Source organism: Pavona decussata, unplaced genomic scaffold, assembly GCF_977016875.1.
Source record: "Pavona decussata unplaced genomic scaffold, jaPavDecu1.1 SCAFFOLD_91, whole genome shotgun sequence".
NCBI lineage: Eukaryota > Metazoa > Cnidaria > Anthozoa > Scleractinia > Agariciidae > Pavona > Pavona decussata.
In genome coordinates this window covers 2,642,685-2,670,463 of record NW_028145508.1, presented here as the reverse complement: position 1 = coordinate 2,670,463, position 27,779 = coordinate 2,642,685, and the positions used below count along the sequence as shown (strand labels likewise).

The 27,779-nt window shown below is 39.0% G+C and overlaps 2 protein-coding genes across 2 annotated transcripts in view; both read left to right on the top strand.

Annotated features, from left to right (window-relative positions):
- The first annotated feature begins 9,656 nt into the window (after positions 1–9,656).
- LOC146474208 (uncharacterized) lies at positions 9,657–15,182 on the top strand. The gene is made up of 3 exons (XM_085117518.1): positions 9,657–9,917; positions 11,600–11,629; positions 14,821–15,182. The coding sequence occupies exons 1-3, from the start codon at positions 9,815–9,817 to the stop codon at positions 14,997–14,999; spliced, it is 312 nt and encodes a 103-aa protein (XP_084973644.1). The 5' UTR covers positions 9,657–9,814; the 3' UTR covers positions 15,000–15,182.
- A 6,265-nt stretch (positions 15,183–21,447) lies between these two features.
- Positions 21,448–27,779, top strand: part of LOC146474207 (uncharacterized) — a 51,346-nt gene continuing 45,014 nt past the window's right edge. Inside the window, exons 1-3 of the mRNA XM_085117499.1 lie at positions 21,448–21,640; positions 26,638–26,984; positions 27,485–27,725. Of these exons, the coding sequence (XP_084973625.1) occupies positions 21,571–21,640; positions 26,638–26,984; positions 27,485–27,725 (658 nt within the window). The 5' untranslated portion in view covers positions 21,448–21,570. The remainder of the gene's footprint in view (positions 21,641–26,637; positions 26,985–27,484; positions 27,726–27,779) is intronic.

Sequence of the window (27,779 nt, the reverse complement as noted above, 5' to 3'; positions counted from 1 at the left end):
GAGTCGTTTAATATTTTCTACGCGAACAACTATGAGTTTGAGCTGCTTAAAGTCAATCTCAAATGGACTTTACAATTTAATAGTATTTTTTGTTTCTTTTCGATATCTCGACAAGACACCCTCCATTGACATTGCAGTGCCAATGATTAATCTCTTTCGAAGCCAAAACGTGTATCACTTACTGAGTAATTAAACGAGCAAGATAATCCGCGCACTAACTTAGTATGACTCGCATCCTCGATCGTCAACTGACCTGTTGTTTATAACTATTCTGTTGTTTCTGTTATTTTTTTTAAATTAATCAGTATATTTTTATATCTTAATGGGTCCACTATAATTGGTTAAGCTGTTGTGGTCTCCCTGTCTGCACGCCAGTCAATATTTTTCTATTTTCCTGTGCCTGTAGGCAAAGCAAAATAAAATAAAATAAAAATAAAATAACTGCGGTTTCTGTTCAGTCCAAGTTTTTTGGCGGACGTTTTTGAAAAGCGGTGAACAAACGATTCAATAGCATTGGATCCACTTTGGTCAATTTGTTTTCTCCATGCATTGGTATACTGCAAAATAAAAATGTAACATCCTTTATAACTCTCTCGCTGTTTCCTCTTGCACAAGACAAAGGACGTTGGAATCTTTTTTAACATTTTCCAGTTCCCAATCTAAGAATAAACAACTAGCATACGTACTAGACACCAACTACACGTGCTTTTCTCTTATTTAGTAGCACCTAATGAACTAAGAAAGTAGTTTTACTGTGTCCTTAAATGGTGTTATGACCTTAAAGAGAACATATAGGTTGACCTAGAGCTATTAGGAGTTATCGATCCTTAGCTGGCCTCAGTTTGTTGCAGAACTGACATGTTTTATTCTCTGAAAACAAGGTCGTATGAGAAAACACCCGATAAAACTGCGGCTGTTTTTAATCGCAATCTTTTAACCGGAGAAATTCAACCGAAATGATGAAATGATCGCCTGTTATGTGCAGTTCTGTTCTCAACAACACGCTTCACTTACAATCCCAAACGAATGACGACATGCTCACAATAATAATTCTGAGGATGTAATGACACAGGCAATCTCGGAAAAAGAAATTCCGAGTGCTCCTATCAGGAGTCGAACCTAAGACCTTCCGAATGCTAGTTCGGATGCTCTACCACTGAGCTAAAGGAGACTCGTGGGAGCTAAGGCCATTAAACTAGGTCCTGTTTCATTGTGCTGTAGTTGGCCGTTACATCGAAGAGAGCACCTTTCTTTGGTAGAATGCTACAAGACAGTATTTGGACTAAATGGCTTGAATTTTAATGACTATTTCGAGCACTGTAAGAGTAAAATTTAGCGAGCTAATCATCGACAAAAAAATCTAGTTGAAATCAGCAAGAGTGAATATAGAATCGTGAAACACTGGAACGACTTACGAAACCAATTTTTTTCATGAAGGACATAATATCAATAATTTTAAAAAGAATTTGAAAAAGCATACGAACATTTACTAGTATTTTTTAATGGTATTTTTCTACTAGATTTATAAACATCCAAGTTTTAATAGTTGTGCATAAACTTTTCATAGTATTTATTTCTTCTTTTTTGTTGTTAGTTTTCACTAAGGGAACCTTTCAAAAAGGGATAACCTCAAGGTTTTTCTTTTCAAGTTGATTCGAATTTGAATAAAGTGTTATTATTATTATTATTATTATTATTATTATTATTTTAATTAGACCTGATAAAAACATGCTACTCCTTATGTGAGATACACATGCTGCAATCGTCAATACTTAAAATAATCTAAGAAACTCATAAGAAGCGAGTAAGCTGGAGAATTGAGTGCGTATCTCTAAAATATCTTCATCATCATCATCATCATCATCATCATCATCATCATCATCATCAAAAGCTCTCAGTTGCGGTCACTTTTTCTCTAATAATGTCAAGGGCTTTCGGAAGAGACCCAGAATTCTCATGGTATGTGGCACGGTTTCAGTCTCGATCGGCCATGAACTCTTTGTATTGCTTTCATTGTTTGCGCGAGAGTAAACAGCTAGCGACATCAACCCCCACGCGCGCGCGCTCAGTGCTTGCGTCACTGCAGAGTTTTGGTCGGCTTACTACAGCGTTTTGTACTATGCGAGCTTTGATATGCATGCGCGCTGCCCAAGGCACGCGAAAGCATCACGCGCGAGCAAAATCACGCGAGCCAGCAGAGGAAATCCCCCGAGCACAAAAACAAAATGGCGGCTCTCGGATAAAGTAGGATAGGAACTTTATTTTACGTGGCACTCCACTTAGCTAAAAGCTAAAAATTTCCTGGTGTTCCAGGTAGGTTTCGAGGTGTGCTTGCAGTAGCTAGATTGTGTTTGGGCTTAATAACTGAAAAAAAACGTGTTGTCTAATGTTGCCGTTCCTCAACAGCCTTAAAGCCTTTGCAGAGTTGTGATTTTGCGCCAAATGTTTGAACAAGAGCACTGAGATTTGTTTATAGAGATTATAGCTCGTCGTATGAAATGCTACTTAAACAATCTGGCTACCAAACGTTGTTAAATCAAAGATTGGCAAAGATACTGACTACTGTATACAAAGTAGTTAATAGGCAGGGCGTGTCAGAATCACTATGCGATCTAGTGGAACTAAGGGAAAGTAATTATAATCTTCGAGGAGACAAAATCTTGACATTGCCAAAAGTAAATACGACTAAGTACGGACTTAAATCACTCAGATACGAAGGAGCCAACCTGTGGAATAAACTACCGAATGAATACCGAAAAGCGGACTCTTACAAACTGTTCAAGAGACAGATATTAGATACGGATTTGGCCGGCCGCTACATGTTGTAATCAAATGCTGATATATTTTTAAAACATTTTATACAATTTTATACTATATATTCAATAATCTTAGAAACATTGTAAATAGTATCTTTCTCATCTTTTTCAGTATTTTCATTTATCATTTTCATTACTTTTTCCTTTTATTATTCATTTATTACTATTTTATTTTGTGACTATTCCTGTAAAGTAGCTGGTTAGCTAAGTGTTTAGTCACGTTAATAAACTTACTTACTTACTTACTTACTTAACAAGAAGGCAGCATGCACTGATCAGTTGAAGCACGCGCGCGCTGAAACCCGGGTTTTCCCGGAACAAGCATGCGCAATGGTCTTCTCACCGGAGGTCGCAATAACTATTTTTTCTCCCTTGATCTCTGCAAATCTAGCCGTACAACCTATGTTCAAATTTTTGCTGTTGACAGAAAACACTAAAACGGAAACGTGAACTTTTTTTTAAAGAAAATCTGTCAGAATTTTTTTTTTTAGGAATTTTCAAATAAGGCAAAATTTCCCAATTTTTTCATTTGCCAAATTTCTCCCTGACAGAATTTCGTGTTCTTCCCTGTAAATACTTATTTTTGTCCACTTTCCAAATCTTGAAAGTTTGAAGTGGGGTCGTACGGCTAGATTTAGAGCCAGACAACTCTAAAAGGTGTAGTTTCCAGGCCCCCACTAAGACTCATTCTTTTGTGTTTAACACTTTTTGAGCATTCCAAATTTAATTTCTGACTCAAAATTATCTCTATTGTATTTATTGTACCAGAAAAAATCTCCAAGAAAATTCCTGTTGGCGTTTTTCTTAAGTTTGATTTAAGGCCTTCTTTCACTCCAGAAAACTGAAGTAAGCCACCTTAAACTTGTTGATGTCAGTCAGATTTAGATAACAGATATTTAGGTTAAGCTTTCAGCGTCTTCAGTCTGTAATCTCAAGTTGCGGATTTAATGACTAAAACGACTATCTGCCTCTTATTTTTCTTAATCTTTTATCGATAGCATTAAAAGCAGCGTCAAAATGTGCTGTTGTGCTTCCTATTGGGTCTGTGGACGAAATCCAAACTTTACCAAGCTGATTGAACAGAGCTTTAGTGAGGTGCCAAGCATTTCAGTTTAGCCAGAAGGGGTACAAGGGTTTTCCTTGAGTTTTCTTCGGACCATTAGAAAACCACATCAGTGTTCTCATAGTGACGAATCCTTGCCAAATTGTACCACGCCTTTAATCATTTTTGAGATTAGAACCCGAAATTTGCTGATACCGGTTGCAAAATGTTAATTGTCAACACAACGTTTTCAATCAAACCGGGCTTCTAGAGAAATCGGTAACCATATTGAAATTGGCTTTGAAGTTGCTCTTTGACCCGTGGGCTATCTTCGAAATTGTTGCTGACGATAATTTAGCAAAAAGGTTTCATTCATGATGGGTAAGAACGAAAGGCATTTCCAGGTGAGTCCGTAAGGTTAATTTCATAATAACGGTAATTTTAAACAACGAGATGTCTCCGTTTGATATTTTTTCAGTCCTCAAAGAAAAACAGGAAAAGAATATAAATTTTTCCCGTACTAGTTAGACTTTTAGCAGAGCCGTCCATACGTAGTTGTCGAGACTGAAAGAGTCAGTAGGGAGGCGAAGACGGAAGCAAGTTTGAGCATGCAAACCAGCCAAGGAGAAAACAAGCTCTCCAGTTTTCTCCCATTGCCGAGCTTTACTCGGCCCCTGCTCGCGTCACTGCAGAGTTTTGGTCGATCTCCTGCAGCAATTAAACTTGTTGATATCTGTCAGATTTAGATGACAGATATTTAGGTTAAGCTTTCAGCGGCTTCAGTCTGTAATTTCAAGTTCAGCGGATTTAATTACTAAAACCACTAACTGCCTCTTAATTTTCTTAATCTTTTATTGATAGCATTAAGAGTAGCGTCAAGATGTGATGTGTTTCCTTTTGGGTCTGTGGACGAAATCCAAACTTTTGCTAAGCTGATTGAACAGAGCTTCAATGAGCTTCCAAGCATTTAACCACTTTCTGGAAAAGGAAAGGGTATAAGGGTTTTTCGTTGAGTTTCCTTCGTTTTTCTTCATCCACATCAGTGTTCTCATAATGAAGAATTCTTGCCAAATTGTACCACGCCTTTAATCATTTTGGAGATTAGAACCCGAAATTTGCTGATACCGGTTACAAAATGTTATTTGTCATCACAACGTTTTCAATCAAACCGGGCTTCTAGAGAAATTTGGTAACCATATTGAAATAAGCCTTAAAGTTGCTCTTTGACCCGTCGAAATTGTGATAATTTTAGCGAAAACGTTTCATTTATGATTGGTACGAACGAAAGCATTTCCACCCCCTTCGATAGGTAACTCCGTAAGGTTACGCAAAAAATTCCGCTACAGTGAATTTTTGAGACAGAGCCAGCATCGAGACATTTCATAACAACCGTGTTAGTTTGAACAACAAAATGTCCTCGTTTGACATTGTTTCCCCCCAAAGTAATAGGAATGATAATGAAATAGGAAAAGAATATAAATTTATCGCACAGCCCCATTCATAGTTGTCGAAACTGAACGAATCAGTAGCGAGCAGTCAATTAATGTTTTGGTGATTTCTCGTCTCAGAATTCTATCTGACAGTTGTTTAGATTTTTTGAATTCTCTGCGTTCAGTTTAAGATAAAAGCATAATTTTCTTTGGCCCTGTTTCAGACTAATAAAACCGCGCTCGAAGATAACGTTACTCGGCGTTGTAAGTGGTACACCACTGTCCCAGAGGTCGTGGGTTCGAATCCAGCTCGGGAATGTGTTTTCCCACTTCATGCTTTCTTTTCGCATTTTCTTCATTTGCGTTCCTAACTGCGATGTTCGATTACTTATGAAATCTTTCATCTACAGTATGAGATGTATACTATTTAACTTTTATTCTAACTCTTGGCAACTCCATAGCCAAGAACTGTTAAGGAGTCAGAAAACTCAATTATCTCCCAAACACGCGCGCTTATTGCCACACCCTTGCTTGTGGATGTTATTGTAAAAACAAACTTTTAATTAGAAATCAATTAATTGTAACCTACAAATGTCTAACAATTTTTCACGTGCGTGTTTTGTTTCTGGCAGTGAAAGAAAAATTGCTAACATGAGCACATTGTTGTATTTCATCTCCGAGATGAAATGATGCATCATTCTCATTTATTCACCGGGCTTAAAATATTCCATCACATTTATTTCGAAACTTATGTTCATAAGTAATAACACTCATAACCTGCGCATGCGCAATAATAAACCGGGCCGGCCATGAAATTCACGCACTCTAAAACAAGTTTACAAAAACAAACTTATAAAGAAAATAAAGAATTAACACACCTTACATTTGCAAACTACTTGGTAGGATGTCCAAGCACACCTGCACTGAGCCACACAACTAAATCATTGCAGATCCATAGACTTCAAAACGGTAGAAACGACTCTGCCTCGAAAACTTCATGCAAGACCAAAATATGACAACAGAGCTCCTAGAAGACCAGCGTTTTGGGTTGAAGATGTTTTTTAGTCAATCTTGAGAAGCGATTTTGCATGATTCAGTCAACTGCGATGACCCGGCTCTCATCTCCCACCTTCACCTCGGCAGTCAGACTGAAATGCGGATTTCGTTTCTCGGGATCTCTGTTGGCGATTGTACGCTTGTTTCTCCAACAGTTTGAATTTCAGGAAAACAACCGATTAAACAAAAGAACTAGAGGCAAGAACGAGCAATACAGTAGCGAGATAAGAACCAAAACAAACCGTCCGAAGACCCTATTCACCGCTCACAACCTCGTCCCCAGGACAGTCCGCGCGGTGACGAGGTTGCACTCGCTCACTTGCTCATCTTTCGATTTATCGGTCAGCACTCGTTTCCAAATCTCAAACTACCCTTGGAAATTTACTCAAAATTACATGAAGTGAAGCTTCGGTTAGCCCAAAATAACACTGCGGTTAGCCTAAGAGAACGTATAAGACCTTCTAGTCACGGTGGGATAACTAAACTTTGGTCAAGAAGTCGGCAAGCAAAATGGCGGGCGATTCGAATGTGGCCGCTACAAGCCGTGGTTCGCGTAGAAGGCAGAAACTTATGGTTGCTTTAAGAAAGTTACCTCTCCTTCCTACTTTTCTTCGTATGATTTTTTCCCGCCCGTTTCGACTTTTTCCTCTTCCACACTATCTGCCCATGGGTCTCCAAGGATGTTGAATCGGAGGATGAAATCCCACAATGAAAGCTACCGATCCCTCCCTTGTTTATTATGCTGTACAAGGTGGTTCTATCTTTTGAGTTTGTGGATGTAATCCTAAAGTGTGATCATTCAAATGAAAGCAACGCAGCAGTACTTTCCTCTGGTGCTGTTTATTTAGCTGTAAAAGGTGGTTCTAACTTTTGAGTCTCTGGATGAAATTCTAAAGTGTGACCATTCACGGAAAGCTATCATGAGTAGAGTAATTACTTGCTAGTGGTGCTGTTTATGATACTGTGCAAACAAGTCGGTTCTAGGTTTTCAGGGACGAGTTGCATAAAACTTCGGCGGGCGTAAATGCTATCGTCAGACGTTAAAATACTGAATGTGACTGGGCTGAAGGTCTGGTGTTATCAGTTACGCCCGACGCGGTTAGATTTTATGCAACTCACCCCGGGTCTGAAATCTGAAATCATGAAATTATAAAGCGTGATCATTCAAACGAAAACGACCGAGAAATACTTTTTTTCTGCTGCAGAAAAAAGAGAGGCAACGCGGCCGAGCGGTTAGGGCGTCGGACTTGAAATCCGGAGGTCCCGGGTTCAAGCTCCACTCTGGCCGCTAGCTGGTCCCCCTCCTACCAGTTGGGATTTTCGCAGAGGGTAAATAAACGTTATTATTATGATTATTATTACTGTATAACTGACTGACGCACGCGTCACCCTGAGTCGGTGGATAAAATGCCTTAGACTGGTGACCTATGCCAAAGAAAAGCTACTGAGGAGTACTTTCCTTAGAAAGGTTTTTAAAATGTATGATTTTAACGTTTGACTGTATTGGTAAAATCATTATAAAAATGTGTCACTGACCATTATCTATCTGTAAAGCTTTTTAAAGAAGCACTTTGCAGTGGTGCTGTTTACAACAACGGCGAGTGTTTATCAGGATGTCGCTCTTAACTTTTGATTCTGTCCAGTTCTCCAGATCCTTCATATTGTGTTGTTTCACAAAGTGTTGCATGTTTTCGAATGTTTGATCACTAGCCAGTAGCGAAAGCTTGATTTAGTAATTTTTCGTGACTGAGGCGAAGCCAAGGAACGATAAAGCTGATCTTACTTAAGCTAGGCTTGGTGTGGATTTTAGACGGGAACAGAACATGACCTAGAAAGTCTGATTACTCTAATTTACGATTCACTTCGTAACTGATATGGCTAGTCTTTTAATCTGGAGATTATCATGATAAGGATAGGAATAAGATAAGATAAAAGATACATGTAGCAGAAGCTAATTCATTTGTGATGTCAGGTATACTTTGAGCCCACTTGGAGCAGCTTGAAGACATGAAGCGACCCATCCAAATTCGTTATGAAGAAACTTTCAGTGAATGTTGGCCGCTTGTTAATTTAATAAGCAAACAGTGGAATCGAGGTCTGACCATTTCAAAAAAGTACTTATTTTTGTGTGTGCAAATCAAAGCCCTTTATTATATTTTGTAAGCTTCAATAAAAAAAAAAAGAAAAAAAATGAAACGCCACATGTTTCTGTACTCTCTTACCAACCTAACCTCTTCCAAAAACGGCTGTTCAGCTAAAACACTCACAACAAACCTTAAACAAATTTTAAGAGAATGAAATGGAGAGTAACCAAACAGCATATCAGCAATTAAATTGGAAAGAGTCCCAAGAACGCCACTTTGCACAGAGAGAGATTACAGAAGCCCAAATCATTGTTTACCCAAAGATATTAGTCACGTCAGTTAACTTGATATTATAGATATTGTATAGTTAACACGAGCTTGTGGGAGAAACTTATGCTCGTATGGGAATATACAGTGGACCAACAGATCAATCATTACTGGTTATCTCACTCCGCTTTGATCGGACATTGTTGGCCGCAATGAAACAAACGCTTCGCGGTGTGTTACTAACTTCTAGTTGAGAAATTCTTTCGGTCTGGTCGCAAAACATAACATGTCAAGATGAATAGTTTCACGTTTAGAAAAACGTCTGAACGTTTTCTAGGGGGCGTTTCAAGAAGGCGTTTAATGTTTCTGAGACCTTACAATCTTTTAATTCTAATTCTTGATTACAAGCCATTCCACCAAAAAATGACCTCGGAAAGGTAAATTGTCGAAAACAACTGGAAACAACTTAAAGTTTATCAAAATATGTTACATGTGCCCTAATCTGTTCTAACTCCCAAATATCTTTAGGCAACGAAACAATTAACCTTTGGCATCAGTCAGAATCCTATTTCGGACAAAAAAACAAAACAAAACAAAACAAAACAAACTGAACAGGAAATCGTAACATATATTCAAGTTACAACTAACAGAGAACACGTTTCAATTTCTAACAAAGGTGTTTGAAATAATTATCAACATCAGTTCTTTGTTTTTTGTTTTAGGTTTTTTATCGTAAGACTTAGCCTTTGCGAACAGGTTTGATATCTGCTGTGCTGCTGTGCGGCAGAGGGAAAACAGGCCGGCTCTCTTGAGTGCAAATTTGCTGATATGCACGCATGGCCTGGCGCCACGCCCATAACCAAGGTTTTTTTTTCTGAATTTGGTGTTTCTTTCGCATCTGGATTGTGTAAATGCAAAATGCTATGACCAGGCAAGGGACAGGTTATCAACACACCCTCTTCAAGAATCTTTTGTGAGCCAATCGCATCCCCGTAAGACAATCTCCCTTTCTCCATTAAAAAGACGCCACACTCCCAGTGTTTATCAGTCGATATTGTACCTTGGACGGTGAAGAGTTGAACACAAGACCTACAAGCTGCATTGAAGATCCGTGAAATCATGATGGCGAAGGCAATGTTGCTGCTGTTCCTCGCTGTATTTGCCGTTTTCCAAGTTCAAGGAGGGTCCCTTTACGAAAGACTTTTTGACGAGGAAGAAAGAGGTACAACCTGTTTACAACATCAATTTATCAATTCTTTATTACTTTGATATTAACTACACATCTGTGTCTATTTGTTAGAGTTCTGTGTACCCGAGAAACATTTTCATTAGTTTGTTGCGCTCAATTACTGGGTACTTTTTTTGCTACAACGACAGAAGACAAAGTGTGTTTAGAAGTATTTTAGAATTATTTTCATACAATTGTGGAAACTGTGTGGCTTTTAAATGAAGAATAAGACAAACTTGACCTTTAATGGTCGAGAAAACAAGATGATAATCGTTCATGAAGAAAGATATATGGTTTTCAATTTGTCCCGACGATGCCACCAACTGGTTGGGTGTTCTGTGTTCAACAACTGGGGCTAAAATTAGAATTGCAGAGATCATTAAGGCTCATTTAGTCAATAGTTTAAGCCAATTTATTCATGTTGGCAAGTCAAAAGTGCAAAATTTGAAGGCTTAACCCTTTCGTTGGCAGTTTCCTGGGGAACAATTTGTTTCCCGCAAACCCGGTTTATAAATCTGGCTGTAAGTCCTCAGCATTAAATGTTACCCCCCCCCCCCCCCCCTAAACTATACATCATTTTACTCAGGATAAAATATCCTTTCATTTAGAATACATTCAATTGGCCATTGATGCAAACATAACTATTTTGAGCTGATTAAAATTTGAATGAAAAATATGCCTTATGTGTTGTTTGTTAGACTCACTCTTATAACACACCATATCTTCACAAAGGGACCATAATGATATCATTTGGATAAAGAACGATATATGAGGATTCAGAAGCATTTTATTTCATCTAAATATTATCATAACAACCAAAGTTATGGCCTTTTTGTCCCTGGCGGTCCGGTTTCAAGAAATTTGAACTTCCTCACCACATAAAAAAAATCATAACAAAACTTTAGTGAAAGCACAATGTACCACTGAAACCCTGAGCTTGAGACATTTAAATCTAGTGCTAAGACAAACAAACAGAAAACACATGCCGTTGCTATCGCTCTCAGCGTTCGAATCCCCAGAATTGCTGGAAGGGATGTTGTTTTCCTCATAAATATCATCCACACTCTCACTCTCATGGTGGTCTGAAATATATTCTTCACTTTCATCCGAAACATCGGAAAAAAACTTCCCCAGAAACATCGCTGCGTTCACTTCGTCGAATGGAATGTACGCCAACGCCATTTTTAAATGGAATACAAATTGAAGACGCGAGTTTTTTGGCGAAAAAACGGTGTAAATCGAGTGAAAACATCCCGCGAAGAACACAACGAAGGAAAAACGTGACTGGACATCCGAAAATAATCTTTAGTGACCATTAAAAGACATAGGAGGGGTCCCCACGGATACCTAAACGGGTAAGGGTAAGTAGCGGACGAATTCGTCTGTTTGCCAACGAAAGGGTTAATCGTCCAGGCCACTTGTTCGTAAAAATACCTGACATGAAAAAATTAACATCTAAAGCGCGTATTACCAAAAAGGTATTTTAAATTGTTATAAAATCTGAGACAAAGAATCGTTTGTTTATCAATAATTAAGAATTCATCCGGTTTAATCTATTGAAGTCGCCGGAAATCTTGAAGTTAAAGATTAAGTTAATGAGGCTACATTTTTCTTTTGTTATTGTTTCTGGGCCACCTTGAAAGTGAACGCTACGTATTTTTTTTTTCATTTTTAAGGTATGGATCCCTTGGAGCAACTCTTGGAAAGTAAGTAGATGAATTAAAGAAACGTTAATTAATTACGGTTGTGTGTGTGTGTCGGGTGGGCGAGGGGGAGGGCCAATGAGAAGACAAAGCAGTAGACTGCAAAACAGACGCTAATGTGCGTGGTGTTAAAACGAAAGATCTGGAGCGAGTGTGTATGCCGCGAGTAGGACTGGGGAGAGACATTTTTCTCGCCTCGCATGGTTGCACGAAGCGCGTGAGGATCCACGATTTCGATGCTTCGCACCAGCGAAACTTTGAAGGGAAGAAAAACGACTGTTTTGCAGTCGTCTGCGTATACTTGCAGCGTTTTCGTTTGCAGTCCCTTGCTTATCGTCTAACAGAGCACCGACATGCCAGCAAAATCGATAAAAAAAACATTTTTCTTAGCAGCACGTAAGTTAGTCTCCCTCGCAGCCGTTTTTTGTGCTGTCACGCAACGCTCCCCCCAAAAGAAGCGTTGCGTGACAGCCCAAAAAATGGCTGCGAGGGAGACTACACGTAAGTTAGCATTTGAAAACCACACTATTGATATAAAGAAGATGAAGAAACTTCACAACAGTTAATACTCTAAAATTTCCATTAATGCTACACTTATAGAATTTCTCTTTCACACAGCGCTATAAAAAGCACCGCGCAAAGGGACGTAAAGCTCAATAAGCTTTATTTAATGGGCACACTTTGGGATTCATCCAGAATTAAAGTTAGAGCCATCTTGTACAGCATAATAAGCAACAGGAAAGTACTGCTCAGTAGCTTTCATTTGAATGGTCACACTTGAGGATTTCATCAACAGACTCAAAAGCTAGAACCACCTTGTACAGCAATAAACAGCACCACAGGAAAGTACTGCTCTGTGGCTTTCATTCGAATGGTCAAACTCTTGAGGATTTTATCCCCAGACTCAAAAGCTAGAACCACCTTGTACAGCATAATGACCGCAACACCACAGGAAAGTATTGCTCAGTAGCTTTCATTTGAATGATCACCAAGTGGGAGCTGGGCATATTGTGAGTTCGTAATATACCCTTGGAGGTTGAACAAATGAATTTGAACCTAGTTAGGATTTGGTTTTCGCCAGGAATTGCCAAAAACGTTTTCAGAGCAAACGAAAATCAACCAGTGTGCTTCAAGTTTCCACCAGGGAGGGTGATTTATAATGTAAAGTGTTTACAGTATATTCCCAACTAGTAATCGGAAGGTCACCAGGCTAAAAACACAACATCGCATTTCTTTCACACGTATCACTCAGCGACATTCCAATCCTTCAAGTATGCAGGATGTTTGTCTCATGAACCTAGTTTAATGGCCTTAGCTCCCACGAATCTCCTGTAGCTCAGTTGTGGAGCTCCTGGTGGAGGGTCTGAATGGGGGCACCTCGATAACACTAAAAACTTAAATTTTTGGCTCTGTAACATGAAACAGTTAAATTTTAAGCATTTTAACACAAACAGAAAAAAAATTCACTGTAACAGTAAATTTTAGCCAGAAAGAAACAAAAAAGGCTCCTAAAAGGCCAGTGTTATTTTACTCCGGAATACCAAGAAGTTTTCTGCCATTTTCCGACGATTCCCGATCATTTCGGAAGATTCCCGAGGACTCCCGAAGACTTCCGAAGATTTTCGAGAAGAAATCCGAACATTTTCGACTATCTTTCGTCGTTATATTCACATGTGAAAGATATATTAAAGATACGATTTTGTCAGTGAGAGAAATCCTTGTAATTCACTCTTAGTTGTATAATAACAGGATATTATTTATCATTACAATAGGATACAATGCTCAACAAAAATGACAGATCAATGTCATTCCTTCCTTGTCAAAAGCTCATGGATATGTGCCATACCTGATCGTCTAGATGTTCCAGTTTCCCAGAATACTGTTGCGCACGGGTCGAAAACTGAAAGACTACAGCCCCTTTGAGCACTTGCTCAAAGTTCATGAACTCCTAAATGAATAAATAAATAAATAAATAAATAAATAAATAAATAAATAAATAAATAAATAAATAAATAAATAAATAAATGAATGAATGAATGAATGAATGAATGAATGAATGAACAAATAAATAAATGAATAAACTGATTTTCGAAGATCAGATGAGAATTTACAATGCTAAAAGGCTATGGGCTTTTCATGAAAAACCCTCCAAAAACTTAACAATATTTTCTCCGAAAACAGTAAACATTAAAAAATCGGCCAATTTGACAGTAAACACTAAAAATTATAGGCAAACAACACTAAACAATAAACCCTATTCAGACCCTCCTGGTAGGAGCACTCAGTTTTTCTTTTTTCCGAATATGACTGTGTCACTGACAGAAAAAGTCAGCGATCACACAACGTACATACTTCTTCATTAGCCTCCCACAGTGCTCACTTTTCACAGTAATAAATGTCGATATTATTTGACAATTGCAAAGGGATAAAATGGAAGAACGGAGTACGAAAACAACATTTTTAAATCGAGATTTTTTTTGGCGGACGGCACAACATACTAGGGAAATTAAATTCTGCCCCATGCAGGGAGGAATAAATTTGATCAGGGAACTTCCCTCCAGGGACCAAGGGATGGCAAAATAACCCACCAGGTAGGGTCTGTTACGGCGGGGTGTTTTGATTGAAACAAGACTGAACATGGATTTCTGTGTTAGCAGGCAAAACGAAAATCTTTCACTGCTTTTAGAATTTCTCGAATGTGGAAGCGACGCCCGAAGGTACGACTTCCATATAAAAGTGACGAGGGTGATCGTCGTACCGTTTAGGGGTTAAAACTCGTGGTTTGGTACCCCTTAGGTGCTTATACATGATATAAAATGACTTCCGCCAGAGGTATGGTGGTACCTTTAAGGGTATTGAGCTGAATAATTATGAGATGAAGTAAATGGCAGTCAGCTGTTAATGTATCATGATTTTAGGGGTTTTGCCTCTTTGGGGTAAGAAATTGTTCGGACCACGACCGCAGACAGAATTCTGGTACCTTTTAGGGGGTTCTTTTTACAATTTCCGACAATCATTCCTCTCTTTTTTATATGGGAGGTCCCCCCCGGGAAGCGACGATCCTTAGATTGAAATCACATCTGAATTGAGCCAGTCTTTAGCCAAACAGCAGCGAGCTCGCCTCTCCTGGAAGTCGCCAAATCGCTTACGAATTGCAGTCAAATTTAACTGTTCGTCTGTTTTTCACTTTGCAGTGGCTTCTCCACTGGAGCGAAGGGAGAGGGTTTGTTTGCAAGATCAATATCCAGGATTCTGTCAGAGATTCAAGAAAGATTGCTCGAGACCAAATACGTTCTACGGAAGTAACTACAGAAGGTTCACTACAGAAGTATGCTGTGAAACCTGCCGTGGCAAAATAGTAAATTATTATTGAAGGATGATGCGGCTTGCAGCGAAACCGAATGTTTATTTTCCACAAGATCGCACTGAACTGTCGTTTTAATTCCTTGAGCAAGTATTAAACCTTTTGTAGTTAGAAACATTGCATATGTAACAGCCGTACTTTAGTAACAGCCGTGCTGTTAAGTAGTGAAATAAAACTATAAACATGTGAGAATTTTTTGTGAAGTAAATTTTTAAAAACAAAGGGTGATTTAACTAATATATGACACACAAAACTTTCAAAATCCACTTCCGTCCTAATTGCGGCAAACTCCCAAAGCCTCCACCAGGCTGTTGGGAGGTCCTCCCCCTCCGAAACTTTGGGTGCGCCCGGATGTGCCACCGAGACTAAAAATAGCAGCAACAACAGCAACTACAACGTGAGCTTATTCCACTCATAGTTTGCTTCTCAATCAATATTTTCTTACCCGATTTGAAATTAATCAAATGGCTATATCGAATTGCTAGTGTCAGTTTGTTTTACAAAGAATCCGGGAAAATTAAAGAATCTGAGATCAAATAACCAATAAAATCTCTGTTAGCTGCGATCTCATACTTTTTTGTTCACTAATGGAAACATGTTCCAGTAACTCCACTGCAGTTTAGGGAAAAATGAAAGAAAAAAATATCGACCATCTATATAAAAACTTTACTTATTCACGGTGGAAATTAAAGCTAGAAAGCTTATGGGGCCAAAAAGGAAAAGATAAAAATACAAAACTTAAAACTACTCGAAAAAGCCGCCAATGTACGGTTACTTGAATGATGCTATCCAGATCCAAGTGGGGTTGGGTAAAAGATCCAGTTGAAAGACAACAGTCGAACGCCTCTACATCGTCCAAGTTGGGAACAGGGTTTCCTGACTGGGGAGAGGGGGGGGGGGGGTAATGTGACGAAACTCGAGTCTAATTTTAATGAGGTGTTCTTCAGGTTCTTGTAACTGGTATGAGGCGACCCTCGAAGGTCATGACTATGAGATTTTTTTGGTGCTATTGACTGTAGAAGCGCTTTCAAAATTTAATTTCCAGGAATGCAGTAGAAACGAAATGCTGTATGTGCTAGAGACCTATCTGAGAATAATGTCGTATCCATAGTTTTCAGGCTCTTTGGCCAGCGGTTGGTCCGCCACGAGACCAACCGCTGGCCAAAGAGCCCGAGGACTCTGGTTGCTAGATTGATCTGGGAACTGATAGACATTTAGGGCCGTTTACAAGACAGGCAAAAAATGGTACGGATTCATGGAAAAGTGGTACGGCACCCATAATTTTGTTAGGAAATACACATGCTGTCACAACAGCACAGGTATTTCTTTTGCAAAAATAATAGGTACCGTACCACTTTTCCACGGGTCCGTACCATTTTTTGCCTGTCGTGTAAACGGACGTGAAGTGATTTCTTCTCAACGACTGAAATCCCCGCCACGGATTTCCAAGCGCAACAACAACAAGGAAACTATTATGCGAACAACTCATGAACGTTAACAAATTTTGCATTGTATTCAAGAAACATTAATTCCTTAAACACAGCTTTTCATTGGTGAAGACGTTAAACAAATCCATGTTGTGGTTCGTGGGTTATCCCGAAATTTCACAGCGGTCAAACGACCGAGCATGCATCTGAGTTAGGAACTTCTCCGGTCACTTTCGACGTGCTGGAAAGTGTGAAACATGAAACGTGAAAAGTCAGTGAATTGCTGCATCGATTTATGAATGGAATGTTCTTGAGAATCTGTACAATGTATAGTCTACAATATTATTTATGCTGTCATGTTATCGCTGTCATACAAATAAAATTGTAATTCAACGAAAAAGGCAAAACAAACCGATAAAAGAAACACAGAGGCCGTTTAACAGCACTCGATATTTCGAAACCATTTTCGGCGGTGGCAAAAAAACGACGGAACAGTAAAGTTAGAGGTTAACAAATATGAAATACAACATTTAGGTATTTAATATAGGACCAGTGTTCAAATGAGGCCTTATGGGCCACATGGCACGAAGTGGATAAGTGAAGTGTTCAAATACCTCGAACAGTCTAACCGAAAAGAGATCTAGGGTCGGTGATTAAAAGATAGTTTAGACGTTGTTTGACAAAACCACGTTCTAAGCCATGTTCAATTTTGCCAACAATCATTTCTTAACATTGTCTACTGCCGACGGTAACAAGAAGGCTTGCATCCCAGACTAGAAAACTATTTATCTACTTCAAAGAAACCACTTATCATCGGACCTGGAGGCCCACTGATTGTCTTAAGCCGGGACACTGTTTAAGGTGGCCGAACACAGTTTGCGCGCGCTTTACAGATTCTGTTAGTGATGCTATTAAGCGCGCTAGGGTTGTGGTAAGCAAATACTATCGATCCCTCGATTTTATACCAAATGGATCACAAAGGTAAGTTCAGCTCTTAAAATAGCTCAGTTTCTTGTTTGTGAAGCCTTCTTCATTTATTGCCGAACAAAAAAGTGAGTTCACGAAGAGCTAAGCCTTTTTGTACGCTTTTCATCTTTGCTGAGAAAATCTAATTAAAAGCCACGCATGCGCATTTGAGCAAAAAATTGCGAGTGGTTGTTTTAATGGAAATGAACTGCTTTCTAAGGAACCGCTCGTTAGAATTTCGTGAAATTTGACAAAACAGTAGTTCTCTAAAAGCGTAACTCGCCTACAAACAATAAACAAAATCTAACAGAGGGTGTGTTCAAAAAACATTAAAGTGCAAAACCAACATTTACAGGAGATCTCTCTGTTAAAATTACATGAAAGCAGCGTCACTATGTCAGTATTTTGTGAGTTTTTCTGGATACAAAAAATGGAAAAAATCTAACGAGTGCATTTTATAAAAATTAAGGAAAACCTTTATTTGTGGACAGTTAATAGCTTGCTGTGTTGCCATGGCAACGGAACCTTGCTCAACAAGAAGTATCAAAATTTATTCCTTCTTAGTTAATTTTGCTCCATGTTAATTTCGGGTACTCAGAAGTACGTAGTTTTCAAATAATGTTTACTAACACCTGTAAACCAGAAAACTGTGTTCGGCCACTTTAAATGACTGACCCCTAGTGTTTGTACTTTAGCTGTGTAGAAGGGTAACACCTATCACGCTCCCAAAGTAGAGGGTGGGTGGGGAGAAGGGGCAAACATGTAAATCAGTTTTTTTTTAAAATTTTTATCTTGTAACTGATGTTTTTACCGTGTCTAAATAAAGTGTATGTATGTATGTAAGGGGCTAAGTCTTTGAAGCTCTGGATTCCCAAAATGTTTGCCGTGGATTCCGAGACCCAAAGCCTTTCTCCGTTTGAAACTCTGGGCCAAATGGAGCTCTGAAGTGAAAGCATACAGCCCTAGAGCGTTTCAATTTCCGCTTTCCATTGTTGCGGTTTTGGAGCCGGAGCTCTCCATTTTATGGGCTATGAACCCTAGAGTACTAACTCCCTTGGGACTGCGGGACCGGACCAGATTCAAGAAGCTTTCCTAACTTAAGATATACCTTAAGGACGGTGCCTCCTAATACCGAAGTATTTTTGTGCGGTTTATGACTAAAAAGGAAAAAGCAGATCTTAGCAAGGCCTTTTGGAATCCAAAACGAAAATTAGGGGTAGCCACGCATTTTCAGAGATAATTAAGGGGGGAATACACCTAAATTTAAATGAAATTTAAAGAGGTTTTAAGAAGAGATAGAGGAAAGAAAATGATTTTTGGAACACCAACAGACAGTTGATTCCCACGCAAGAGCACCCCAGGTTGTTAGTGGACTAACTTGGTGCCCGTCTATTAATTATTAACTACACGTTCTAATTTTAAAACTTCACTAAATCTTCAATATTTCTTATTTCTCTTAATTTTACCAATCCTTCTAGAAAAAACTATCTCCTCCCAAATGTACCCAAAAATCACCCAAAAATTTACAAAACACCCCACAACATAATCGGTTCACGCGATGAGCGTAGAGTTTTTGGATTGCTCAAAACGTGAAAGAGATATTTCCATTAAGGCCATGTCAAGTTGCGGAAAAATGGCGTTTAGGTTGAATACCCCCTTAAGCAATAATATCTCTTAAAAGCGCCAAAATATAAAGCAATGTATGGGATTTTTCTCCCAAATTGAAGCTTAATTATCTCTAAAAAAATGTATGGTTACCCCCAATTTTCTTTCGAGATACCAAAAGCATTTGCTAAGTTCTATTTTCTCTCTATAGTTTTAAACCGCGCAAAAATATTCCTATATTAGCAGGCACCACCCATAGGAAACCCGAGTATCTCTAGATGCGCAGAAGGTATGCGCAGTAACAAAAGTAGGTACCTTAAGTATTGTTTGTAATAAGCTAATGTTAGTCTTACTTGGGATGCAACGTTTTTACTGCCGTAAACACAGTGCAAACGTTTCAAGCTTAAGGAGTGAACTCGATTCTTAGTTTAAGCAGGAATGACTGCAACAAAAACGTTGCCAGGCACGTTCATTTCAGGGAATGTTACAACGTTTCGTGCAACTTGTGTCGTCACTGTGCAACTAAACCACGTGATAGGTTGCAAGAAAAATTGGCCAGTACAACAAAGGCCCTCCTAAGTCGAAGTATTGTTTCTTATTAATAGCCTATTGTTATGTTACTGAGAAACAAATACCCAAATATAAAATGAACAATGCCCTAGACAACGACCTAGTGATTACATTAAAATTCCTAATATTTAATCATATTTACAAAATTAGCGTCCTAGCTCGTGGCGAAAAGTAGTGAAAGAACTCGATCGCTTTGTGCGACAAAAACGCTTGTCTCCATAGACTGTAGGCCTGGCTATATTACTGTAGCCTCTCACACAATGAGTCGGTTTTAGGGAATAGGTAATACGAGTCACCTAAAAACGACATGTGTGGGACGCTAATGTTAGTGCTGTTCACAGAGATTACCTAGCTTGTAATGAATTTCTATTTAACGCCCAATATCATGATTTGCACATTGATTAATTGCAAATTCCCTCCAATTTTAAGCCTAGCCGATTTTGAAACGCTAATGTCCCTCCTATAATAAGCCTCTCCGTATATAAACCCCTCAAAAAAGTCCTTTGAAAAATATAGCCCCGGGGCCGGTATTTTCGGAATTTTACGGTAATCCAATTTCTCTTTGAAGTACATGTCGTGATGACTTTCTGCCCGAGTCGTATGATTAGTTGTCTTTTATGACTAGCTCTTTCGATGCACAAAATTCTCAGCATTTAAGAAATGGAATGTCTGGGATTTCTTTCTTAGAAAGCCGGCGATCAATAATTAAAAAAGAAAAGTACAACAGTTTAAATTGTCAATTTTCAGCTGCAAGAATGCAAAGGCCACCCTGCCATGCACACACTTTGACCTATCTATAGCTATTGTGGCGCTAAACACCGTTAATGAGAGGTTTCCGTTGCCGAAATTTCTCACATTTCTTTAGATATATTTTTTTATTAATGCCAAAGCATTTAGTATTGAAAAAAATTGCTTAACTGCTTTCAAACATGAAATGATCGATCTTAAAAGGTAGCCACAATTTGCGGTCACCTTTCGCGTCACTTCTGATCTGAATAACCCATTCCCGATAAGAATTTGGATGGAATTTTCAGAGGTTTAAGGAAGGGATAGAAGAAAGAAAATGATTTTTGGAACACTAGCAGTGGGCGACCACCTAAGGAACACGAGGCACGCTCTCGATCTTTCTTCCTCGTCAATTGTTGTAAGGGAGAACGACACCTTCAAAAGAAGAATTGGAGAGGCTATTGAAATTCATTGCCAGGCTCTGACATTGAATCGCGACGTTAGATATGAGCTCCCGGTGATCTACCGCAATGTTTTATCACGTGATATTTTATCAACTTAATCATGTGACAAAACGTCCCACACCACTTGACAAAGATTCCGAGAGGGAATCGAAAGCTTGTATTTCAACATAAATTTTCGATCCAAAAAACGAAACCTTTTTTTTGATATATTAATTTTCAGTTTATATATCCAACCTTTTTGTTTTCTTTTATTTCTTTACTTATGTTGTAAGGATCAGTCTTGTCATTGTCAGTTACACTGAGGTACTCTCTCAGCTTCCCCCCGGATTCAATCAGTAGCCGAGAATTTGGAACTTAATCTTCTCAAATCAGTAGAAACACTTGCTTTTGTTTATTTTTACACAGCTTTAATTTTTTTCGTACAACACTTAAAGAGGAATTAACTCGAGAAAACAATTTTGCTCTCGCTTCAAAGTGGTCATCACTGGGAATACTGAATCATGGATGAATCAACGGGGACACGACCGGCAATCGTGTCAATGACTGCCCTAAATTTCAGTAGAATGGTCATTTTAATGAACAAATGATTGTTGAGCGAAAACGTTTGCTCTCTTCACCTCCCCAGACAAACAGATTTCGTCGTGTCTGCGGTCCATTGACGACCCACTCAAATTTCACGGTTTCTCTTTCTCACAAAGGCCCATTGAGCATGATCTCTGGCCTCGCTGTCAAATCTTTCGAAGCGTTGGCTGGTCTTATAACTGATTTATAAGGCTACGTGAAGTAAATGGGCGCTCCTTACCAAACAAATCTCCCAGTAAGATGCAGATTTCGTTGATTTGGAGTGTTTTTATTTCTCTTGTCGTGCTTGGAGGAAGCCCAGCCGCTGCGCGTGAGTATCTTGTTGTTTGTGTTCACTGTAGTATTCATCGCGTTGCGTGATTGCCTCTCAGCTCCCACAGTTCCCGTGTGTGCGAGCGCAGGTATGGCTATCATTTGACGCTAAAGAATGCACCCTTCTCTTAGCTTTATTTGGGATTAAAAGCATTATTTAACGATATTTCAGGTTTTGTGGACAAAATCCGCATTTTTTTCGCTGAACGGCAAATTTAGTTATTTTGCATGATTGATCGTGATTGACTCTTTATAATTGACACCATGTTCATTATGATACAAAGATACAATTTGGTTTAAAAGACTAACTTTTGATTTGAATATCGTGTTCCTGCGTCCAGAGATCATGCTTTGGTTAATAGTAGCATGTATTTTAGAGCTAGCAGTGGCAGAGATCTTTCGTGCTGCACATATCCGGTGAACTCTTGGTGGGCTTTTCTCGTAAAGAAACTGTATCGTATCAATCATGCATACCTTCTGTCGTCTTTCATCTCTTTGACTTTACAAGAGAATATACTTTGCTAGAGAATCCTACATTACTCGGAGTAATGTCATTCCAAGTCGCGTTGACGTTTGGTGGCAAAATTTAAAAGAAGGGGAAAGACCGTCGTTAGACAGGTCACGCAATCTAAACGAGCCCATCACGATTGCGTTCCTGAAGTGCCCCTTACCTCACCACATAGAGATAGCATGACATACTGACACAAGAGCCTAATGAAATAGATGTCGTCAGTTAATCAAGGAGTATCGTGACGTAAATCATGCGAAAATCAGTCGCGTCAGCTTGTAACCAAAGGACCCGCTCGTTAAACGGGCACTATCATGGGAGATATCATGATTTTGGGTAAAAAATTCACTAAATTTAAACTTTGAACACTGTGTTAATTAATTTGAAATCGCTTATACAAAGAAATATTGATAGGGATTCTACTGAGACGAAAGGTTGAACCAGAATATAGTACAACCGATTTTTAGTGCGTTGCGACAGCGAAAAGTGAAAACGTCGGCCCGACGTTTTCAAATTTGAACCCAGTTTATTTTGGTCATCTGCCGGCGAAAATATCCATGGATAGTTTTTTTTGCTTTCAGATAGTCTTTTAATGGAATTTTGGACATTATGTCTTGGCTGCTTTCAACCGAATAGCGCCTTTTCATTTTTTAATGTATTACTAAAAATAGCGTGATACTGTCCCTTTAAACGCATGTTCAAGATAATCAACAAAGATTTTTCCAAACATTTTCATAGTTGCTCTCATGTTCCACTTTGCCTTTTCTTCACCCTTAAATAACTAAGAATTAGCTCCTGAAAACATGTATGTTCAATCAGCGAAATGGCTTTCGAACAGAGGGACCCGAGTTTGTAATCTGCTTGTAGCTGCAGGGCTTGCGCTTGTAACCAATGACAAATCGATAGATAGTTGAATTGGCAGCCGGTGTTACTGATTTTTCAAGCTCATCAAAGTCTGCGTTGACGGCTTAGTTAATCGCTCGTTCTACCGCAAAAATGTCAGTCAAAGTTAACTGATGCAATGCTTGGAATAATCATCGTTTTGACATGATTCTTTCAACATATCAACCTATGTTACTTGGGCGTTTTGGGAGCTCCTGACCCTAGGGGGAGGGGGTACTTTTGTCTCACCCGCTTCGTAACTTCAAGGGCGAAATGAAACCTGAAAGACGTCCAAAACTGTCTTTTTGAACATCCGCTGAAAGGGACTATGACGTCATATTAAAAGTGCAAATTGTATAATTGGCTTTTGGCACAAAGGCTATCTCGGATTTACCGCCAAAATTCAGCCGTTTACTTTTGTACCTGGTGTCTCAATTTTTGTAAATGGAGTCTTAATTTTTGTTATTTCTATTTTTACTTTGTATATGATGCATCAATTATTGTAACTAAATGGCGTCTGCATGTGAAAATGGTGCTCGTGTTTTTGTAAATGTTTTTGTGCCTCTGTTTCAGTGTAAACAATGCCTCTATTTTTGTAAATGGTTTGTCTATTTTTTTAACTGAAACCTTTGTTTTTGTTAACGGTGCAAACGGTGCTTCGGTTGAAGTTTTTTCGATACTGTCACCAAGATTCTCAACAACAACGCTTTTTAAATTATTAATCGCGGGATCAAGTTTCAAGTTTATTTTTGCCACTATATATGAACTCACAAGTGTAATAATGATAAAATAAAGGTGGCGAGGAAGCCCATGAGAAGCCACAAGGCTTTTAAATAATGGGCTACTTCTATCATTATTCACAGTTTAACAGTAGAATAATGACAAAATCAATGGCTGAGTGGAAATCGAACAGAGCTAAGACATTAATTGAAATTACCCATATATCTAAAGCATTAAATTAGGCTAAAAAGAAGTGAAAATCGAAAAAGTAAAAGAAAATAGTTATAGGTTTACGTTAGGTTTACGTTATGAGGAATGCTGTCAGTTTCGAAGTGAAAGAGACCAGAAGCGAATTATTGCTCTTAATGAATTAAATTGGAGCGTTAGTTGTGTACTCGGGAAGGGTAGGGTGGGGGGGGGGGGGGGTGGTTGTTCTACCCTAGATAGGCCATATAGGTATATGCGTCGCCAAAGGGTATGGTTTTTGCGCCGTTGTCGTCTGAAAACGGGTATAGATTTTAACCATTGTGGTTTGAAAGTCTGAAAACGGAAACTGGTATGAATTTTAGAGACCCTGGCTATAAATTTTAGAAGCTAGGGCAGAGTTGTTCAAAGCCGGATTAAGTTATCCTGAGGTAACGTGAACTTTGATTCGAGTTTAATTACTAATTAAAAAAGACTCTTCCAAAAGATTTTATTTGTTCCTCAGTTTTGACTAAGACTTTCCTTTACCGCTAGCTTTTAAAAACATTTCTAACGGAGCGACATGAAAAAACTTGGTTAATGTTTAATCGGCGATAAGCGTTAATCGGCTTTCGAACCATCGGGCCCTGAAGGGTATCGGAAAATTGCATCTTTTGGTCTGAAATAGGGTCCGGGTTTGGAGAACCGAGCCAGACACCCCCACCAAAAAATTCCGAGTAGTTTTCCCGGGGGTTGTGTTACATTAGGTGTTACATTCACGGTCATACGTAATGTTTAAAGCACCAGCAGCAGTGTTTTATCGGGATTTAAAACCACGAGGCGCAGCCGAGTGGTTTAAGACCCAATAAAACACGTGCTGTGAGTTTTTTTGAACGGCTTCAAAAACATTCCTGGAAAAGCTTGTGTCAAGAGAGTTCATAACAACGATGCTTTTGTGAACGTTGGAAATTAGCATACGAGAAAAACGTTCAACACCGCATACTAATAAGGAGGAGGTTTTATCGGGTTTTAAAACCACTGAACGTGATGTTTTATCGACCATTTGATAGGTCAATGGGCTTATGAATTATTAATGAGTTTTTGAACCAGTTATAAAACGAAGGCACTTTGAGTAAAACAAACAAAGTATACTCAAGAAACAAAATGCCCAGGAGATTTTTACACTTTCTTGTACTGTCATAATATATAAATCGGTTAAATTTATTAAGCTTGGACAGAGTTCTATAGTGGTGGAATTTGCTGTTGTTTTGTTTCCAAGTTTACTTACTGTCAATGTTACACACAAGTTAAAACCACAACAAAATAGATGAAATACTAAGAAGCGGAAGCGTCAATTCTATTCTGTTGTTATGCTGGCCAAAGCTATTTTTGCGTGAGTTAAAAGAAGAGGTCGTAGTTGTAGCAAATCGACGGCATTTTTTCTATAAAACGATGTCATAAAATATTCAAAATTCAAGTGGAACCACGAGCTGCAGGCGAGTGGTTTCACTGCCAAGTTTTGAACAAGGGCTTTTTGTTTTCTCAACAAACAAAAACCAAAACGAAAACAAAAACAGAAACAAGACATAAGACCCAGTAAACATTAAAAACAGCGTCGCTTTTGAGGTGTATCGCAAAGGGCTACTATAAAATAAAAATTTGGGTTTCATTCAACTGAGTCGAAAAGGTAACTCAGTAAAGAGATCAGAGAGCTGACGTTTCGAGCGTTCACGAATCGCGGGAATCCTTTTAAACAGTTGTTTTGACCAAGGCAAAAGAGAAGAACAACTGGAGGGTCTTAGGTTGCGCAAAAACAAAAACTAAAGAAAAAAGCCAAGACCCAGCAAAACGTAGGGAAACAAAGGAGAAACAGCATCGCAATATCTTCCCCTCTTTCCAGGAGTCAGCCTTTAAGGTCAGCGCTCCCATAACACTGAGATAGGGAATTATGAATAGTCTATCGATCTGTCACTGTCTACCTGTTTCTCCCCCTCCGTCAAGGACAACTTTACTGTACTGGATGCTCTTCCGGCACATGGCAATGTTAAATTATGCTTCTGCTTGTTGGGAACGAGACAAGTAGTCTGCTTAGTATTTTCCAACTAAATCAACTTAATTTCTTTTTCCACAGATCTTCGCTTTCCACATGTAGTCTAACTGAAAACACACCCTGAACTGAATTGACTTTTTGTAAAACCAATCATAGCATGATTGACGTTCAGTAATTACTCAAACAGAAAACCAATCAGAACAGACTTCGATTATTGATCACTTTCGTAACTGTCCTTATTTTAGAAAAACATGTGTTAATTACTTGTCATTCACGTTGTCGTCACCTTGAACCTACTGAAACCAGCTAAGAATAGTAAACAACCAAAATGCTAATACACACAATTTCAACATGCTACCAGCGGCTAAAACGATGCCTTGTGTGCGAAGTGAGATTTGGATTAACCTTGCAGGCGTGCTGGTCATGACGAAAAGATAAGGGGTAAAATCACGAAATTGGAGCAAAGCTGTCATCATCATCATCGTCATCATCATCATCATCATCATCATCATCATCATCATTTTCATTGGTACTTTTATTTAGTTTTCTACTTGTGTAATCCGAAAACGTTGCATAGGAACGAGCCTCCACTCATTTCCTAAGGTTCACTGTCACGAATGGATTTGACGATATGCATATTTTCTTTTTACAGAGGACCCAAACTGTAAAATTGATCTGGCTTTCGTCGTCGATGCCTCTGGTAGCGTGAGAGATGACTGGGAAATCCTGCTAGAATTCATCGTAAATGTTGGAAAGAAAATCAACATCAGCCCAGAAGGGAGCCATATTGGGCTTGTAACCTTTGGAGACAGAGCCACAAAATTACTTGACTTTACCGAATTTGATAAGACACCGTTCAGCGAACAAGCCATTTACGATAAAATCCTCGAAATACCTAGACCACCACCAGGCGAAAGGACATTCATCAACAGAGGTCTTCGACTTGCTAATGATGATGTTTTAAGGACACGATTTGGAATGAGGACAGATGTAAAGCAGGTAATTTTTTTCGGGGAAAGGGGGGGGGGGGGAGGGGGAGGGGGAAGGGAGGGTGTGCGGACAGATCAAGATCTGGAATGATCAATTGTAAACCATCTGTGTTCCAATATATTAACAGAAATTCTACGTCTCTCATGAAGTCAGTGATCACTCCTGGCTTTGTTTCTGTGACACCCGATTTTGATTCTTAATTTTGACTGAAATGATGCTGACTTGATAAAAATGTGTTGCAGTGCAACAGACTGGTTGAATCGGAACGACGTTTATTTTAGGAATCTGCTGTAAATCGCGTGTCAAAATACACGTACGAGACGCCCTCTAGTACTCCGAGGCCGATAAATCGGGCGAACATATTATAACAATATGTAGACCATCTACACAGATTTCATGGCTGTTGAAGGTGTAGACTCTGTCAGGTGGTGAAGCGCTAGGCGGGAAGTCTGATGATGACAAGGGAAGTCTGATGATTTACCTTACGTTAGATTTCTGTTTTTTTCAAGGCGGCCTTACTTATCACAGATGGAAAACAGTCAAGAGTCAACGTCCCTGGAGAGCGTGGTCCAGTTCTTGTGTCCGGGGATATGAAGGCAAGAGGCATCGAGATACATGCATTTGGAATCGGCCAAGCTGACGTTCTAGAACTTTTAAGCTACGCATCACATCCCGATTTTGTACTTAAGGTCGAAGATTTCACTCAACTGGACGAAAACGTTCTCGATCAGGCCATAAACCTTTGCCCTCGTAAGTTAAACTATTGTTAGATTGCAAATTGAAATTTAGAACTTACCATTCACT